Here is a 19,457-nt window from a genome sequence, read left to right as displayed (position 1 = left end):
TCCGATTACTATTGTGATGAATTCCTTCCGTATATGCGAGTATTTAATGGGTTTCAAAAAATCCACTTTGTGATAAAAGTTACTCGGTTCATTAAAGAAAATTAAAAAAAAAAATTTTAAGTTTTACGAAAGTTATTTTTTTTCAAATTCCTTAAATTGATTTTATGTAATATTTTTGTATTACTTGAAATTTTTTAACTCTTTGGCAACTTAAAAATATTGGGTATTTTTTAAAAAGGAAAAAAAATGTGTCAGAATGTGTAAAATTCTCACATTTCATTCTATAATTGAAGCATAAAAATAGCTTAATTTTTCTTTATTCTTCTAATAAATGCAAAAGTCTTCTAAATTTTAGTATTACGTTTTTATGCTGGAAAATAGTTTGCGAATAGAGAAGAAGACAATTGCCAGAACAGCTGGTCGCGTAATGTAAAGCAAAAGCAAAAGTAAAATAATAAAAAAATATAAAATTAAAAATTTAAAGTGCAACAAAAAGTCCAAAAATTATAAGTGATCAGTTTTGCTTACACAATCTATAAAATCATTATATTGCCACAACATGCAGGCCCATCATGCCATGCCCGATTTTCGCTGCCGCAGCACCTGCACGCACAGAGAGTGCCAGCGCCACGCCCACCTCGGCATCATTAATCAAGAGGAGCAGTGCAAGTGCTTGGGCGAAGTGAATGCCTCCTCCATCTTTCTCGAGAATGTCTTAGACTTGTCCAATACGCTGGCGCAAATAATGATTATCTGTGGCATACACGAATGCAAGGCGAAATCCACCGTTGATGTGGTCACTTATGCCTTTCTGCACTATGATCAGGTGTGCTATTGCATTGATACAACGCCGAAGAAGCGCCTGCGTAAAGAGGATCTGTTCCATGAGCTGGGCAAGCGGTGCTTGATGAATCGTGTCGAAGCACATCTCGCTTATACGATTATCAAGCGCGGCTTCAAAGCCTTCTACTACCAACCGAATGATGAATTGCGTCAGAATGATGGACGACCGACGTTCTCCGAGGAATGTGTTTATGTTCATGCCGCGCGAAAAACTGCCGAAAGCTATGCACGCTACGATGGCTTGTCGTGTGAGGAGCAGCGCGGTTTTGAGGCGAAAATTAAGGTGGCCTACAAGAAGTTCTATGATCGCATGCTGACGCGCCGCAACCAACCGGAAGGTGAGGATTGTAACTGCTGTTTCTGTGCTAAGAAACGTGGTCATCTCATCTATGGCAAGCAGCCACCACGCGAGACACCCAAGAAGAAGGAGCCGCATCGCTGTCCGTATTGCTGCCAAAAGAAGAAGAAGAAGCTTATACATGCCGGACGTGCCGGTGCGAAGTGTCCGAAATGCCATCGTGCATTACGTTATTGCGTCTGTCCGAAGTATGACTTCGATCTGGATTGGGTGAAGAGTATTTGGTTCCGACCCGATATGGACTTGTACTACAAGGAGACTATTGAAGAACGTCCGATAGCTAAGAGTGGTTGCGAACCGGACGAACCAGAGCCAGAGATAAAGGGTTGCGATTCGAAAGAGATTCCGAAAGAAGAGATGGAGGAAGAGGATGAAGGCGAAGAAGGCGCAGAGGGTGCGGACGTTACGGGTCCGGCTGATCAACCTGCTGCCATAGATATCGACATGGCGGTAGAAGAGGAGGAAGAGGGTGAACAATGAGAACACCGTAATTATTGGAAATAATAGAAAGGGTGCCACAATAGCGTAATGCTGTAGTGATGATAAATACGATAAGAGAAAGCCACAATATGAGATAAAGTGATACTGAGGGAGTAATATTTTGGATATAAAAATTTTTATGTAAATATTTTGATACACTGCAATTCTGGATGTAATAAAAGAACAAACCAAAGTAGGGGCTTTTTACTAGATCTGCTCACCTTATGAGCAGGAATTATTTAACAGGTTGTTAACTCTGGTTCTATATAGCGAACAAACTAGCCTAGAAGCTATTAATAATTGTTAATAGAAAGAATATGGTTCATAAGTAGTGACTTCAAAACGAGAAATATGAGACAATGCTGAGCTTCAAATACGCATAAACCACTGATATTCATATTTCTCATAAGTCGATAGAAATGTTTCGAGTAATGAATACCGGACAAAAAGCTATCACCTTTGAATTAAATGCAGTAAAGTCTGGGCTCAGACCATGGATGGCATTTTTGGCAATTTATTCGTTTCCCGGAATTCGCTTGTGGCCTGGAATCCAGTATAAATCCAGATACTTTCCTGCAGCGCCAAATCTACTGCCTCCCTGCTTGTAAGGAAATTCACAGACGAAATACGATGTGAGATTATTGCAATGGAAGCTAATTCATTCGACGGATATTGCAGAGTATATACTTGGAAAGTGGTAGACAAGTTCTTTGTCATACATAAAATACCCTTAACTGGAACATACGTATATCGAGAAAGCGCTAAAGCTAATTTCGATTCCAGCTAGTTCGCTTAGATTAATGAAGATATGAGATCCAAGTTGTTTTACCATTAGTTTTTATCGCCTCCTCCACACTGCTTCGAAAATATTTCTCATATATGAAATTATTAAATGCTTGTGTTACCTTTTCGGCGAGTTAAGACTTAAATTCTTTTATAAAGCTTACGCCCTTCAAAGCTTATAATATGCCAATTTAATTTCGCATCCTTTAAGCCCAACCCGAGTTTTATTTCAAAGCTTATGCGAATCTTCCTTCTTCAACTCCCTTCCTTTCCACTGTGCATACGTTTCTGCGTAACGCAAAACAATTTCAATGTTATCGAATTCGCATAAAAAAATCAAAATACGAGAACACATATATTTTACGGTTTTTCATTTCATTTCGCTTCAACTTTTTATCACATTTCTTGAATTTACCGGAATTATTTTGGCTTGATTGGTATTTTCAGCCTTACTGCGTATATTTTTACCTCAACTGTTGTTACAATTGTATGGTGTATGTGTATAAATTTAGGTACACGTATGCGCTTGAGTACCCAATAGGAAATTTTTATGGGAAATATTGATTCGCTATCGACTTTGTTACGGGTAGTGCTGACTAAAAGTATTCCCAGGCAATGTCCTATGCATTTAAGATGGGCTCGTTACTGAGAATCCGTTACTCCCTTTAAAATCAGGGAATGAGTATGATTTTATTTGAAGACCATTGCATATAGAGATTTAATAGTACATCGAACAATTACAGTGAGCGAGTCTAGACATTTAACTATATATTCACTCCAATAATATTGGGTCATTTGCAAATTTAAATACGTTCTATTTCGTTGTGTAAATCTGAAATTTTATTAAAGAAAATATAAATTATATTCTTTTCAGAAAAGAAAAAAGTTAAAACCCTATAAAATAGTACATAAAAGTGGTGCCTAGCAGTTGTTTGCAGGGTATATGGCTCAGAGATTGATGTATTAACACACATCCATTCTAACAGACATATATATTATATTAAAGGATGAAGGTTTATAATATTTTTGTTTTTATGCCTGCAAGTGAAATTACACGCCTCGGAGAGAAAAACGATTTAAAAATAATTGGCACCTCCACATACTTATATATGTACATATATTAATAGGATGTGCATTCATAGGTTTGTCAATATTTATGTTTTCATTGCAGATAAATTAAGCTGAATACAAAATATGCATATATGTATACATATATACTTATTCGTACATAGGTATATGCAAAAATTCAATATTTATCGATGACAGCATTTTTTCAGAATTTCACTTTAAAAACCTTTCGTGGCTGGTTCAAAACTTGCAGGGACTAGCATTTGTCAAAGGTATACCAGAAATGGCAGGTCAAATTAGTCAAATAACAAGCAATGTTGAATAGCCAATTATATACAGAATCACTTATAATAGGTGTTTTTTTCGAGGTATAGAACTTTAAGTTGGCATTACTGTTCAAGATGGCGACCGATTCAGCAGCTGTCAAGTGATTTATTCTGTTTGGTTTGGCAATCATCATGAATAGACTTACGCCTGAACAACGCTTGCAAATAGTGCAATTTTATTTCGAAAATAATAATTCTGTGCGGAATACGTATCGTGCACTACGTTCATTTTTTTTTGTTTAGCGAAGAGCACTTCTGGTTGAGTGGCTACGTCAACAAACAAAACTGCCGCATTTGGAGTGAAACTAATCCTCAAGTGTATGTCGAAACATCGTTACATCCAAAAACCCGACGGTGGAATCATTGGTCCGTATTTCTTTAAAAATGTGTTATTGCCGATATACGACCGCAAATATTGAAAACGTCGAGATTGGACTACATCCGAGCCAGCCGTGGCGGTCATATGCCAAAAATCATATTTAAAATGTAATGCCACAAGATTATCTTGCGGATAAATAAAATTCATGTCAATCGAATAATCCATCGTTGTTTTATTGCAATTTAAAATTCTATACCTCTAAAAAAACACCCTTTATATGTATAGTACATACCGTTGCAAATATTAATTTTACGCTCCAGTGGAACCCCTGTCAATTAAACGTCAATTAGTGACAAACTGGTGGCCATTTGCACCCTTTTTTTCGGTTGCGTAACTTTATTCTCTTACATAGAAACACATTTTCGTCATTTAATTCTTATAAAATATTTTACCTCAAATGTTTTAGAAATTTTTAACAGAGTTTCACAAATGACCTGCTAATAGGGCAAACCTATTTAGACTAGAGTTGCCTGCGCCCTGTTGGCCTACATTAAAGCAATTTCTATAATTTTACCACTAAAAGTTACCACATACATAAAACGAAACTGCATTCTGATGTCTGTTGGTCACAACTAAACACACTCGGTGTCGGTTACTATCGTGTGCTACACAGCGATAATATTTCACTCTCAGGGACCAGTTGACACCGCACATGACAACAAAGGTGAAAATTAAAAGCAAAAGCCATGTCAAGGCTTGGGAAGTGAACTTAGTAGTCTGACATATGGTACATGACATACATGGTATATAGGTAATATTCATACAAGTCCTTATGGTGTAATATATATATGTATGGTGTAATATATTCGTCTAGCTGCTGCATAGCTTTACTTTTAAAAACACATATTTACTTCTTTATGTGCGTACCTTATGTATTGCTAATAAAATAGTATTACTGTGAGCTTTTTTATTTGAAAAAGTACATTTTACCTATACAGTATGTCTTCTATTGTCGCCTCTACTGGAAAAAAATTTAAATTAGCTCAATTTTTACTCAAGTTACAGTTTGCACAGGAAGAAGGACGGACTGACAGGCAGCCATCAACTCGTCCCGTCATCCTGATCATATATATATATATTAATATATTAATATATTATATAACCCTATATCTAACTTGATTAGTTTTAGGTGATACAAACAACCGTTAGGTGAATAAACAACAATCTGTAGCAACATGTTGCGAGAGTATAAAAATATACAATATTTCAATACTTACCACCGGCGCTGTTTTATTAGAGACATAAACAAATTACTAATCTAATGATTAGCAAATATGCTAGATAACCCTCACACAAGCCGGCCTAGTGGCTCCTACTTATCTACATATATTTTGTATTTTCATCCATGTTTATGTTGTGAAGGAAAATTTTTGTTCGCACAGATTACTCCTCCATGCATTTTTTATTCCCTTTACTGCTTTATCCATATGTATTTATTTTGTTATTCACGCGTTGGTATATATTTGCTTTGGTTTTCTGCTAAATTACTTGGCAAAGCAACGCACAGTGGATTAAAAAAACATGCACGCACGCTTAAATATTTCATGGTGTCGCAAAGTAAATGTCTCTTTGTGTAAGGGTATGTATTTTAAGAAACATATACATACATACATACAAGCACCCACACAGGCGCCTAGCAACAATTTGCTAGATAAATTTTGTCACTGCGCCATTAAAGTTGGCATATGGACTCCGTACGCACTGGCTCTGTGATGTCGCATGGCTACATATTAGCGTGAGAAAAAAAGAATATCAAATTAATGGGTTGAAATAAATCTACGCGCAGAAAAAAAAATATCCCTGCAAGGCAGAATTTATAAACCAGGCTTTATTTTAAATGTCTTTAAAGTGTCTATAAGAATTAAGTTTTTAATATAAATAATTCCTAAAAAATCTATTTTCATTAAAAAAACATAGCTTCTGAACTGTTTGAGATGAACCTTTTTACATACTGGATTCTTGCAGAGCATAAAATTTCGTAAAAATTCCAACCCAAGCGCAGTTTTTCAATTAAAACATTAGTGTATTCAAAAGCTTTGAATTTTTTTTGTGTGGCAAGAAATAGTAGAATTTATAGAAAATAGAAGCAAAACGAGTAAAAAAAAATATATATATGAATTTCCTGCGAGCAACACATAAACATTTAATTATTTCTTGTATATGTATATGCATATACATTTGCATACGTTTACATAACTGCATAGAAATTCACCTTATCTGTGTGCGTGGGTGTGTGTTGCACTGTTTGTCTTGCCACGCATTTGTCTTCTCTGTTTGCATACGTTTCCGTTCCGCTGACACCCCCAAGAGCCACAACTCTCGCCAAACAATCGAAAATCCAACCGTATGTAATTGTGTGCACCGCTTGTGTGACTAATTGATTGAATGACCGCTCTGTTGCTCATTGTCATGTGATTTGGTTTGCCCCATTGTCATGTCACAGTTATTACGCTCAACTGAGCAGCGACAAACGGATGCAGTGCCAAAAGGGAAGCTAAAACAGGCACTAAACATAAATGATTTATGGTAGTGTGAGCAGAAGGTGGGAATAACAGTGGCCATGGCTGCGGTTATTGAGTTTAGGAGTGATTAAGTGGGGTGGGGAAATGTATTGCAAAGCATGTGCGGCAATTTATATTGGTTTGCAACATGATACTTCGGGTATGACATGTTTGCTCTGCTGATGGTTGTGTTAAGTATGGGAAAGGAAAACGTGTATTCAAATTAATGAACATATATACGAGTATGATAATGGTTACATATATATATTAATGCTCATTAGATAAAATGATATATAACTTATTATTGGATTGGAAAAAAAAACAGTTTTTTTCTATTATTATTATATTTATTGCGTATTGAGTTGCATTTCAGCTTTACTAAAAAAAACTAAATTATTTTCGAAGCAAAAATAAGAGATTCGCATCGACAAAAAAACATTTTTAAGTTATTCTCTGGTAAACTTTTTGATATTTTTTCGAACTAGTACCCATTTCTCTCTATACTATCTTTAGACGCTGTTCTTTTATCAAAAAACGTATTTATTTACTTTAGTTAAAACAAGAAAAAAAAAAACGTTAACTTCGGTTGCACCTTCACAAATACAAAGAACAAATTGTTCGCAAATTGTACCCTCGCTTTTCCCAAAGGAAACGTCGAAGACCTTATTAAATAAATATACTACTCATCAGCATAACGAGCTGAGTCAATTTTGGATTGCCCGTTCGTTCGTCCACCTGTCTGCATATCCTAATATAAATATCATCTCAATTTCCGAAATTAGTTGTAAAAGTGGCCTGGGCTCAGCAGGTAATGCAAAGAGAAATTAAAAGCATTAAACGACACACCAACTGTCGAAAAACAAATGTAGCGTATTTTTAAGCTGAATGGCGTATGGAAAATTTGAAAACTTTTTCCTACAAGTTACTCCAACGATTATATCAAATATACATAATAAATATTTGTTCTTTCAAAGGTACTAACATTATTTCAAATCCCTCTTGATTTTGCTTCAACATTATTACCCAAATTCTCTAAATACATTTTCGAAAAAATAGCTCTTAACTTTTGCGCGTAATTTCTCAATTTCGCTGACAATAAATTGACATTAAAGAGTTTAAAGTTTTCCCGTATGAAGCTTTTTCTGTCTGCTGCGTGAACTCACTTTAGTAAAGTTGCATATACAATCGACCATAATCATCACTTTGTGCACTATCTTAACTTCTTTGCTTACCCTCGCGGGTTTTCCGCGCAAACTTTGTCGCATAATCACGTGCTTGCATGCATAGCCCAATTGCGAAAACTTTCATTTGTGGCCACAAACGAAATTACAAGCGCTAAAACTTTCACACAAATCGTGTTCGGCACGAACAATCTCTTAAGGCCAACAGCTGATTTGCATAAATTTCGGTAAGGCCGATGATAAAAAAATTGCAAGAGAGTATACAAAGCAGGAAAAGAAAAAATAAATGCATTTCGTGATTTCTTCGTATCTTTGTTTCAATTGTTTTCACAACAACACAATTCAGCAGAACTGTTTCATGATTTTTTTGACACTTTGAGGTGTGGTGTTTGTTGTCTGACAAAATGGAAAACACTTTCTTCTTTCTCTTCGGGTTGACAAGGTAGTCGATGCTGATATACTTTATTTTTTATTTGTTCATGACATTTTTATACATTTACAGGGTATATTAAGTTTGCCACGAAGTTTTTAACAGCCGTAAAGAAACGTTGGAGACCATATGAAATATATTAATATTCTTCGCTTTGGAAACAGTAAAAGCTCAGCTCTTTATTAACGGAGGTGTTATAATTTAATTATAAATATTTATAAAGTTTTCTTCCATATATATACATATTGGACCAAATTTATCATAATTTCATATTTTTGAGAGTTATAAAGTTATAAGAATTCAATAACTCTGCATTAGTAGGGAAGTTAAAATTTGTATTTGGTATTTGATTATGGGCTTAGCATTGGATGGTGTTAGCTTTCTGTGGCATCGACAAGGTTTACAGATTTCGTTAACGAAACTCTTAATAATTTCTATTGAAAGCATCGAGAGCTTCTCGTAAAGGTCCTTACCCTTTTAAACAAAAGCGATTTGAGGTAAAGTCTTGATAAATTGAAATAAGAGAGAAATAGAGCTAGGTCCGTCTGATCATTTATTACAAATATTTTTCTATGTTTCTAAGCACGGATAACTCTTGGAATAAAGCTTTCATTGTAGTCTTTTTTGATTTCTCCTTAGCCTGTGTTCGAACTTACAAAGCCAAAAATGTTAGTCGCCAATATGTTGTCTCTTCATTTTTTTTTTGCTCACAAGCATTTATTATTAAAATATAATTTTACTGTTACATCTGCTATGTAAGCGTATGCTTGTACAATATTATTATTTCTAAATTCAGCGAATATATGCACGTGACTGCGCTCATTCACAGCTGTGGCCCAAGTATTTTTACTATTCAAGTTGTCAACAGCAAGAGACTACGCCGCCACATTTGCATTAGCTTAACGGTGCCATCGGAATGAATAAAAGGCAATGTCTCTCTATGTGAAATAAAAAAATGTTTTTTCTTGAAGATTTGTTTTTGTTGGAATAGAAGGTTAGAGCACAGGGTATACTCGCTTAGCGCAACTCTGAGCCATTTAGGAGAAGACACACTCCGCGGCTAAGTCGCTTGTTTAGCATTACATGAGTAATAACCTTAGATGAGAGTAGTACCACTGTATGTGCCGTAAAGCCTTAAGTACGCCTTTATGGCTCCGTAGTCCTTTGTGTTGGCGATAGCGTTGCGCCGCCGAGTTTACGTATTTATTTCTTACATTTCTATAACTTTTTCTCTTGGCTGCTTCAATAGTTTCGAGTTTCCGCTTGATGCGCGGCATGGTGGTACTTATGCATTCGACGGAAAAATGCTGACATAAAATATCGGTAAATAAATAATGCCGCCGCACACAAGAATATTAAGTTTAAGGTTATGATAATGCAAGAGCTGTTTAGTTTAATATTTTAAAATGTGAAACCGTTATTTAGACTATGCGCGCTTTAAGAAGGTGCACGAAGAGATGTGCTTTTCTTGAAAAATGCAGTTAACATTTTAATAGATAACTATAAAAAGACATCTTGCAAGAATGCGTTTAGTTTCGTAGTTTTATACTTGAGTACTTGAGAGAATGGAACTATTTAAGGCAGTTTCGCTTGCAACACGTTGGTGATTATGAATTAAAGCTGATTATGAGTAGCATCTGCAGCTGAAGTGGGTAAAAGCCACCAATCATTACCAAAGCTAATATTTTTTCCATCTACTCACTTCTGCAAACTCTGCTCAGTAAACTCACCAGCTTGTGAGTGGTTAAGCACTTTTAGGCTCCTTTATTCGTCGGATAATTTCAAGACAAATAATGAAAAGAGACGTATATCCGAGGTGAAGCAAGCAAAATACAGTGTGAACCAAAAGTTTTTTGACATTTCAATGAGAAGTTGTGTTGAGCCATATTAAAAACTAGAATAGTCAAGAGAAATTCAATACCATGCAATCATTCAAACCATCAAAATATGCGTTATGCTTGTGAAGCCTATCGAAAGAAAGCTCTTACTCATTCAGACGATTCAAAGTTGAGAAGCATATATTCCTTGGCCGACTTAAAGTTCAAAAACTGTTAAAAACTAAGAGTATATTTTCGTGAGCAATCGGGTCCGTATAAAAAGAGTGAGCTAACAGCATTAATATGCACAACTCTTCTTTTATTAACTTTTAGTATTCAAAAATTATCTCATAAAAGAGTGAAGAAAAAGTTAAAACCCCTTGCATTCAAAAGACCTCGTATTCACTTTGATCTAAGGCTGGAGAGAAGGAACAAAATATTTATTAGAATTTAATTAATATAAAGTGTTACAAAAACATGCTAATAAAACGTGCCAATTGTTATTTATCTGGTCGGGCGAAATAGCGGGAGGCCCAAAAAAATATATGGCAAATATATAATGTGCGTCGGGACGAGTTGACCTCATTTAGCCATGTTTATCTGACTGTCTGTCTGTCTGTATATACGCGAACTAGCCCTTCAGTATCTTTTATTCCTAAGAAGCTGCTCATTTAGCGGAACCGCCGATTACTCGGACTAGTATAGCTTATAGCGCCATAAAAACTGTATGGAAAACGTTTTTATTTGGCATGATATTTGCACGAGCCTCTAGTATTATAGCTGAAATTTGTGAAGGTGTAGGTATGTGTTAAAATATGGAAAGACCCTAGGCTAACGATAATTCATTAATTAGTTTTTTTTGGTTGGTGTTTTATTTAAGATATTAAACCCTATTCAAAACTTTTTTATTGAACTCTCTTTTTGTATCATAGCAGTTTCTCTGCTTACGATCGATGTTTTATAAAGTTTTATCTCATTGGCGTACATTAAAATTTGTGAAGATCTTAATGCAGTAGAAATATCATTTCTAAAAAGTGTCGAGACAACCTTTCAGGGTCGCCACAATTTAATATAAATGGAAATAATGTAAAGACTCCCTCCGTAAGAGAATACGATATTTTAACTAAGAAAAAGGAATTAGTGCCTACTTTGTCCCTTCATACCGACATAAAGGGTTGACGCTCAAAATAAACGATCTCGCTCAGAGTGATCTCTACGGCATATGAGAGAGGCGTTTCTCTATTGTAATTAATAATATGAGAAAATTATTTCGCCTATTTTTGCATACTGTCGTCACCTTGAGGGGTTATTGGAATAATTCGTCTAATATATTTGAACCCAACACTAACTCTCTCAGAGGGACGGGACATTTTTTATTCCATACACTCGAGATTTATGTTTGCAACGTTTTTTTTTTTTTTGATTATGTGGCACTTCAATTATTTGAAGCCTTTAGTGTCACTTTGCATATTCCTTTTTCCAATTACATCCATTAACTGGGCGATTGCTTTAGATAACTTTTAATTTAATGTTGGCATATTGTCTGCTTTTTCGCTTCGGTTATTGAATTACGAAAAAGACACACAGTTTCAGTCTCGTTTTTCAACTTTTAATGCAAAGATACTATGTTGTGACATTTCGTCGGAATTATTTTGCAAATTTTCTGTAAATAGTTTAGTCATTCCTTTACGAATTTTTGATTAGCTTTTATTTAAATTCATTGGTTGGATTTTATTTCTTTTGTTTGCATTTTACTATAGAACAATTATTCACAAAATTGGCATTTATGTGTAATTGATGAGTTGAAAATATACAAAAATTTATATGAGTATTGGAATTCATTCCCAGAAATATGCAAAATTCGTGTATAAATATTTGCTTAAGATTTTGTTTATCACATTTATAAAACAATAAATACATTGGTATGTAAATTTATTGTGGACTTCATACTTCTATATTATTTGTTAATTTGTACCTTTTAATAGAAAAACAATCACTCAAGTTCAAAGAAAATACTGTGCAAGCTTTGTAAAGAGCAATTTTATTATATACGTATAATTCCGCTGTGGTTAATATTTTTTTAAGATTATTGGAAGATATACCATAAATACTCGTATTTTCTCTTAAATTTATATTAGTGTTTGTGTTAATTATTATTAACTATTATTAGGGTTGTGTTAACACTGAACCGTTTTTGTTGTTCTCCAATTCGCTGATTTCGTCCCTGTTCCGCAGAGAAAAACAATCATTAAAATATCGGTAATATTCTCCTCAAAAATTACGTTAAAAATCCGAAAAAAGTAAAAATGAACACAAAGCAGACAATTAAGAAGCAAGATTTCCGTTCTTTTTTAAATATTTAATTTTAAATTTCCTTCGTATTTCGTCGTTGAAATGGAAATTTATTATTCTTACTTTTTATGTAATAGATCATTCAACAGTGCTTTTGTCATATTCTCTAATACTGATTAACTGTTACACACGTAAGCTGTGCGATCGAAATATTCTTGGCTGTTTGAGTACAAAAAAACGTAATCAGTAAAAAAGCGCCTATGGCAGAAGAAAACGTCAAAAGAAATACTTTTTGCAATGAGAATTCGTCATAAGCTATATCATTCATATTTATTTTTATGAAATCTCTCATCTCTAAGCATGCTCCTAAAAAATTGCCGTTAGCAACTTTTTGGTTGACACTTGAGTAATAACAGTACACATGTTGCGGGGAAGAAGTAGTAACGGAAAAACGACAACAAATTACAAAATGGATTTTCAGTCATATGCATACTCACATTCGAGAAAAATGAAAAAAATGCAGACAAGTGTTGGTTTTAATATATGAGTTTCCTCGAGAGTATACTTCAATTCTCTGAACTGTCTCTTATATATAAGATAACGGTTTATTTTTTTTTGTTTAAATCAGTTTTTAACTAGATACTTAGTGAAAAAAGTTCACATCACGCTCTTGGCGTTCAAACTGTTGCATGCAGGCAACTACGTCTTGAAATGTTATAAGTAAGCAAGTTTTTGAGTTCACGGTGATAAAATTTATAGGTTATAAGAACTTTAAGGTTTATTTGGAAGACTTTGCATCTAACAGGTGAAATACATGACATCTCGCTATTGAGAAAGTCTCATGGGAAATATTCTGGTTCTTTTACATAATAATGATATAAGTAGAGAGAGTAGAGAGAAGACGACGGTGACGTCCTGTTACTTAGTTGGAGTGCGTTACATAGAAAACTACAATGGTCGTGATGTCATGAACTACAAGACGGAAGACTTTGTTTACAATGACTATGAAAGTTTGACAGTTCGTTTCCTTTATATCGAAGCGAGCCGCAATCTTTGCTATCACTCTAGATTTCTCATTTGTCAATATTGCAATCTGCATAGAAAATTAATAATCTTTAAAAATAATGCATAACTATATAGCATTCTAAGTAAATAATTTTTTTCTTTCTTTTTCTCATTTCAGGTAAGCACAAATATGAACACCATATATTTTTTATACTTGTATGGTATACTATTTCATGGTCATTCAAAGCGCTAGCTGATGGCTAATGCCATTCGAAATGGCTGACATTTCTTTGTAACCATCAACGTCAATTGCCTGTCATTTGCATATGCAATTTTCATTTATATGCTTTTTTCATTTGAAAGAATACTTTAAATAACGAGCACATTTGCAGGGCCTTCTGATGCTATGAAAATGACAAAAAATATTGTTGAGAAAAAGTTTTCCACAAAAAGCGCAATGCTCACAAAGTTACATAAATGTGAGCAAATCAATGTGTCAGCTGATAAACATATTGGGCGTGTGTCAAGTAGCGTTATATAAGCCATTAAATGGCACATCATTTGTACTTTTCATTTATTGCCAATTTCCTTTTTGCTTTAACTCAGCATGAATTACTTTTAACAAACATCGCTTTAGTCTTTTTTTTCGCTCTCCGTCACATAAAAAATACTTTATTCGGCTGTTTTCGTTTTTAAATAATACACGCTCATCGCCGGCAACAACAGCTCAACAGTTTGCCTATTTTTGGTGCAATAAAATTATATATAAATATACAGAGAAGTCACCGATTTATTTGCTGAAGTCGCAAAAATGATTTTGATTCATCATTACTCAATGGAATCAAATTTTAACGTTCCACGCACCATTAGCACCAATGCTATAAATAGTCGTGCATGTGGACATATATTTTCATATCGTTTTTTAAACATGCTAAATGGGCTCGACACTGTTGATGTTCGGTTTTTTTAGTAAAAGTAAATACATGGAAAAGTGTTGCCAGTATTGTTAAATTTTCAATATTAAACAAGTAAGGAAAAGCTAAGGAAAATACCTTTAGGTGATAGAAAATTTTAAATAAAAAAATGTTCCGAAACTATTCAACATTCATTATTCGATGAAATTATAAATTGATTAAAATCAAATTTGTAATTTATTAAGTTATATTATAGGTCACTATATACTCGCTTAGTTTTATTACTATATTTTACTTACCGCAAGCTAAAATCTTTAAATGAGATATGTGTGATATAAACTCAACTGAATAAGCTAAATTTAATATAATGAGCTGTTGTGAAAACGCAATTCATTATTTTAGGGATATAAGGTTTGGGCCAATGTCTTGATTAATTTCACACATTTTGTCAGATGGAAAGTCAGAAACTATTATACAGGCTGTATTGAGGACAGAGAAAGCGATGGGCTAATTGACTTAATTTCGACAATGCTGAGGTATACTAGAGATCATAATTTTAAGCAAAATTTTATAAATATACTTACACAACTTACACATTGAACGACATGTTCGGCACAAGGTTTGATAAAATAACGAAAATCAATATATGGATTATTTGGGAGTTGGGGTAATTCGTTGACTAAATTCACATATTTTCGGCATTTAACTATAGTACAAGTAGATCCAATTTTATACGTTTAGTTAATTTTGCTAAGACATCTTACATATTGACTAATATACATATGTATATGGCATAAGGCGAACCGGAAGTTGTAAAATCTTATATTAGGTATATGAGATATAGGAATAGTAGACCCGATTTTATCTGTTTCTGGTAATACAACATATTATTAACAGAGAAAAATAAAAAAAAATATAAAGTCACAAATGTTTTCGCAATACTGCTACCTTCAACATCATTTTAATTTTATGTAACTTTCCGTCTACACTGTTGGGGACATTAATCATTTATATCCATCATCTGTCATCTTTAACCACACTCTAATATTACAATAGCAGAAAAAAACTAAAACATTTCCGTCATAAAAGTCTTAAATTTGTGCTGACGCTTTAAATCATTCACGATTTCATTTGTCGTTTATATATGTTTACATATTATATTAATCAAAACATATAATATATAATTCAGAACTTGTGCGTGTTGCGTATACGACCTGTCGACCCAACGCACTGTTGTTTACAATATTTGATGTACTCAGTTCGTTAACGCCATCGTGCGGTTGTCGTTTAGTTGTCAATTCTGTTTACACAAGCTTATTGCTGATTCAACTTGAATACCTTGTTTTCGGTGACTTTTCGTCACGTCGGCGTAGACTTTGGCAACTATTTAAATAGATAATTTATAAAAGCAATGATGGTATTTTCTTACGCGAGCGCTTGTTTGTTTTGCTGTTGATTGAACGTTGGTTAAACGTTGGTTGAATACGAGTGAAGTGGAGATGAAAAAGTTGGAATCTGAACGGGAAGTTGTTTAATTTATGAAGAGATTTGGTAGGCCAATGACAAGCATTTTTTAACCATTAATAAGGTTGTGACCGAGATCATTACCAAAGAGAAATATTAATACCAAGTCTATTATATTACATTATATTGTTTCCCTTATAATTACTAACATCAATGGCAAACATCAAAACGAATATCACAACCAAATCGGATATCAATATCAATGCCAAAACCAAAAAAAAACATGACAAACAAGGTGCCAGATAATTTCAAATACAAATACCTACACTAATATTAATACTAATACCGATACCGATACCAATACCAATACCAAGACCAATACCTATACCAATACCAATACCAATACCAATACCAATACCATACCAAAACCAATACCAATACCAATGCCAATACCAACATCAATATTGATTCAATACCAATACCCACACCAACACCAGTTTAAATTCAATACCAATACCAAAACCAATTAATTGTTAATTATTGCCCTAAGACTTACGAAAAAATTTTCACAGTCAATTCTCAAGTCAGTAAAAAGAAAATGCGCTTATCTTTAACCCATCAACTTTGCGTATAATCTTGAATGCTTGTGAATAATGACGTTTGCTCTCATAGCTTTTCCATGGAAAAAAATAAGCATTCCTCCGGTGTCTTCAACGACAAGCCCACTCTTACCATCACTCCTTTGCTTCGCAGTCCATATGAGCTTGTGTGTATGCGAGTTTATATACTATATTTATCTATAAATATGTACGCATACAATATTTATGCATGCGCTTTAATATCCGCTCCATGGCCTAGAGAGAGTGGTAAGTAGCTCACAGTTTATCTGCGGAGCATACTTTTTCCTACCTCATTTTTCCATATTAACTGTCAACAATTTGACGAACGCTGTGAAACGCAGTAAGGCCTGGCGTCAAGGCGTACAAGTGGAAGTGGCAGAGTGCGCAATTTGTAAGTTGCACGCTCAGAAGCTGAAGCTATCAGCAAGCTATTTTCAATATGACAGACAGCTTACCGTTGACTGGTTCTCTATGGGCTGGCCAATGAGACGTAGAGCGGGGTTGTGTGTTGTTGAGAAATATGCATACATAAATTTTGATAAGAAAACTTTAAGACCAGGCATTGGCTGAGGCACAAGGGCACATGGAGCAGTAAGAGGAGACAAACACACGCATAAATGCTGGTGTCTATAATTTCACAATTTTATGAAGTTGAGAGGGAAATCATTAAGAATATATCTACTCGATGTATGAGAATTTATGAAAGAGGAAATAATGACCATAAATATATTTCCATTTGAATTTTGTTGAAATTTTTTCGTGCATAATTCGAAAATCACGCGAATAAAGCGAAAATCGGTAGAAAAGCAGGAATTAAAGAGCAAGAAAACTTAAGAAAATATAACGGTCTAAGCAAAGCTCAGCATAAAAAAATCATTTTTAGACTGACATAATTTCTTAGATTTACGAAAATGAAAAATTGCATCCATCGCACGCATGTGGAGCAAGAAAGCAACAGTGCATTGAAGCAGTGAGTCATTGAGGCGACATACATATGTATACACACCCGCACGCATTTACGTGACCGTGTGGCAGTCAAGCGGAAATGATGCACGTACACGCATCAAGCGGACAGCCATGTTGCTTACACATGCAACACTGTTTGCTATGCTTCGCGCATTTTTGCTTTTCGCACACGTCGTCTTCGGCGCTCACGCTTACGCACACGGTTCCGTGAGTAATGTGAGTACAAAGTGTGCAGTTTTTTGGGTCGATTTTCTTCATTGTTCTCTTTTTTCTTCGTGTAAGGAAAAACTGAAATTGAATACGTAATCGGCAAGCTAGTGGATTATTTAAGAGTGAAGGAGGAAATACAAGAGAAACGAAGTGAAGAGGGGCGATAAGAAAATTAAACAATAGATATTGTTTGGAGCATTATCGGGTTTATTTGACTGTGATTTTCGTCCGGGTACTTATGCCTTCAATTTTGAAAAAATCTCAGAAGTGGATAATGACGATAACATCAAAAAAGATAAAGAAATACTTGAAAATTATCGTGTTGGCATCAGAGCGATAGCAGAAGATCTCTTAGGGATCGATTCAACACATTTAGGCAAATGCTTCGGATATAAAATGTGTCAATGCCCGATTTGTGCTATTCTTAAATGTGTCGGCACATTCTGGCATGATTTTGACTGACTTTTTGGACAAAAACAAAACAAGGATCATCATCTGATTCCGAGAATGTGCCATGAGTCCATTGAAGCAAGTATATGGAAAATTGGATTGTCATGCTTGTGTTGCGATAATAAAGCTTTCTGTTAAAATATGTGAAAATGTTTTTTGTTGTTGTAGCGTTGATTCCATGTTCAAAGCTACGGCTATATCTTTAATTTAAGATGCGTGCTAGTGCTAATTGTCCTTTCAGTTTGATTATATTACTGTGATCAAAAAGCAAGGTGAGGTGATTATCGTGATGTGGTGCCCAAACTGTCAACAACGAATATATTTGTATTGTTATACGTCGTTTGCGTAAAGCTATTCATCTGAAATGGCCAGAATTATGAGCGACTCTTCCTCCCTTTCTCCTTCCTTATTTCATTAAGATAATGCGCTTTCTTATACCGTTATTGGTACTTCCGACTATTTTGCCAAAAACTAGACTCATATCGCTCCGCAACCACCGTGTTTGCCTGATTTGGCTCAGTGCGATTTCTTGCTATTCAGCAAACTGAAATAGTCATTGCGGTGACACCTTTTTGATACGATTGAGGAGATAAAAACCGAATCGAAGAAGGTCTTGAAAGCTATACCGGATAAAAGCTATTCCGACTGGTTTGAGGACTGCGAAAAGCCTTCGCTAAAGTGCGTTTTATTGGACTGGGATTACTTTGAAGGAGATGCAATTGATTTGGAAGAATAAATAAAGAATTTATATTTTATAAGCAAATTCAATTCTTTTTGTACCTATATTGCTTAAGAGTCCTTAAGGACGTCTTAAATAAACTCTTAAAGAAGGAATCTGAATCAGAATTTAACTAATATTTTTGAACTTGTATTATTGCGAAAGAAATAATTCCCAAATACTAGGAATTGAAGCATTCTCTTTAACTCCAGAATGAGTAAAGGCAGAACTCATGGAAGAAGACTCGCGTGCGGCGCAATTGTGAAAATGTATGAAAACAACTGGCGAAAACTGCTGAAGCTTTGATTTAGTAGCAAACAGTGGCCTTCATTATCGTTTCAGATATATATGGTATGGATCTAATGAGATTATTTATCGAAACCGCAAGCGTGAAGAATGTAAAATTATGGCAAAGACACGCACACTAAAGCTCACTACGTTTTTGGCTTATAAAGCATCGCAAGCGAGTAAACAGCACAACAACAACATTTTCGGATCAATGATTTTGCAGCGCACACGTCATTAAAAGAAGGAAACGTGAAATGCTGGCCTCAATAAATATCGGTGGTATTCGAATAATGCTGGGTGAGCACGCGGACATGTGCGATTTTCAGGCCAGAATGTGCAATCGATGCGGGCTGAAATTGAAAAA

General features: G+C 34.7%; 2 protein-coding genes across 2 annotated transcripts in view; both read left to right on the top strand.

The window, feature by feature from the left end:
- Positions 1 to 19,457, top strand: part of LOC106620112 (IDLSRF-like peptide) — a 107,890-nt gene that overhangs the window by 40,575 nt on the left and 47,858 nt on the right. The window lies entirely within an intron of this gene.
- On the top strand, positions 272 to 1,874 carry LOC106620111 (uncharacterized). The gene has a single exon (XM_014238506.3). It carries the CDS (start codon positions 560 to 562, stop codon positions 1,679 to 1,681), a length of 1,122 nt encoding a protein of 373 aa, XP_014093981.1. The 5' UTR covers positions 272 to 559; the 3' UTR covers positions 1,682 to 1,874.

Source organism: Bactrocera oleae, chromosome 2 (assembly GCF_042242935.1).
Source record: "Bactrocera oleae isolate idBacOlea1 chromosome 2, idBacOlea1, whole genome shotgun sequence".
NCBI classification, from domain to species: Eukaryota; Metazoa; Arthropoda; class Insecta; order Diptera; family Tephritidae; genus Bactrocera; species Bactrocera oleae.
Note: the sequence above shows the minus strand (reverse complement) of the source record. Positions and strands in the feature narration are given on the sequence as shown.

Excerpts from the sequence above, each read along its gene's own strand:
- LOC106620111 (XM_014238506.3), top strand. The coding sequence starts at position 560 with ATGCAGGCCCATCATGCCATGCCCGATTTTCGCTGCCGCAGCACCTGC.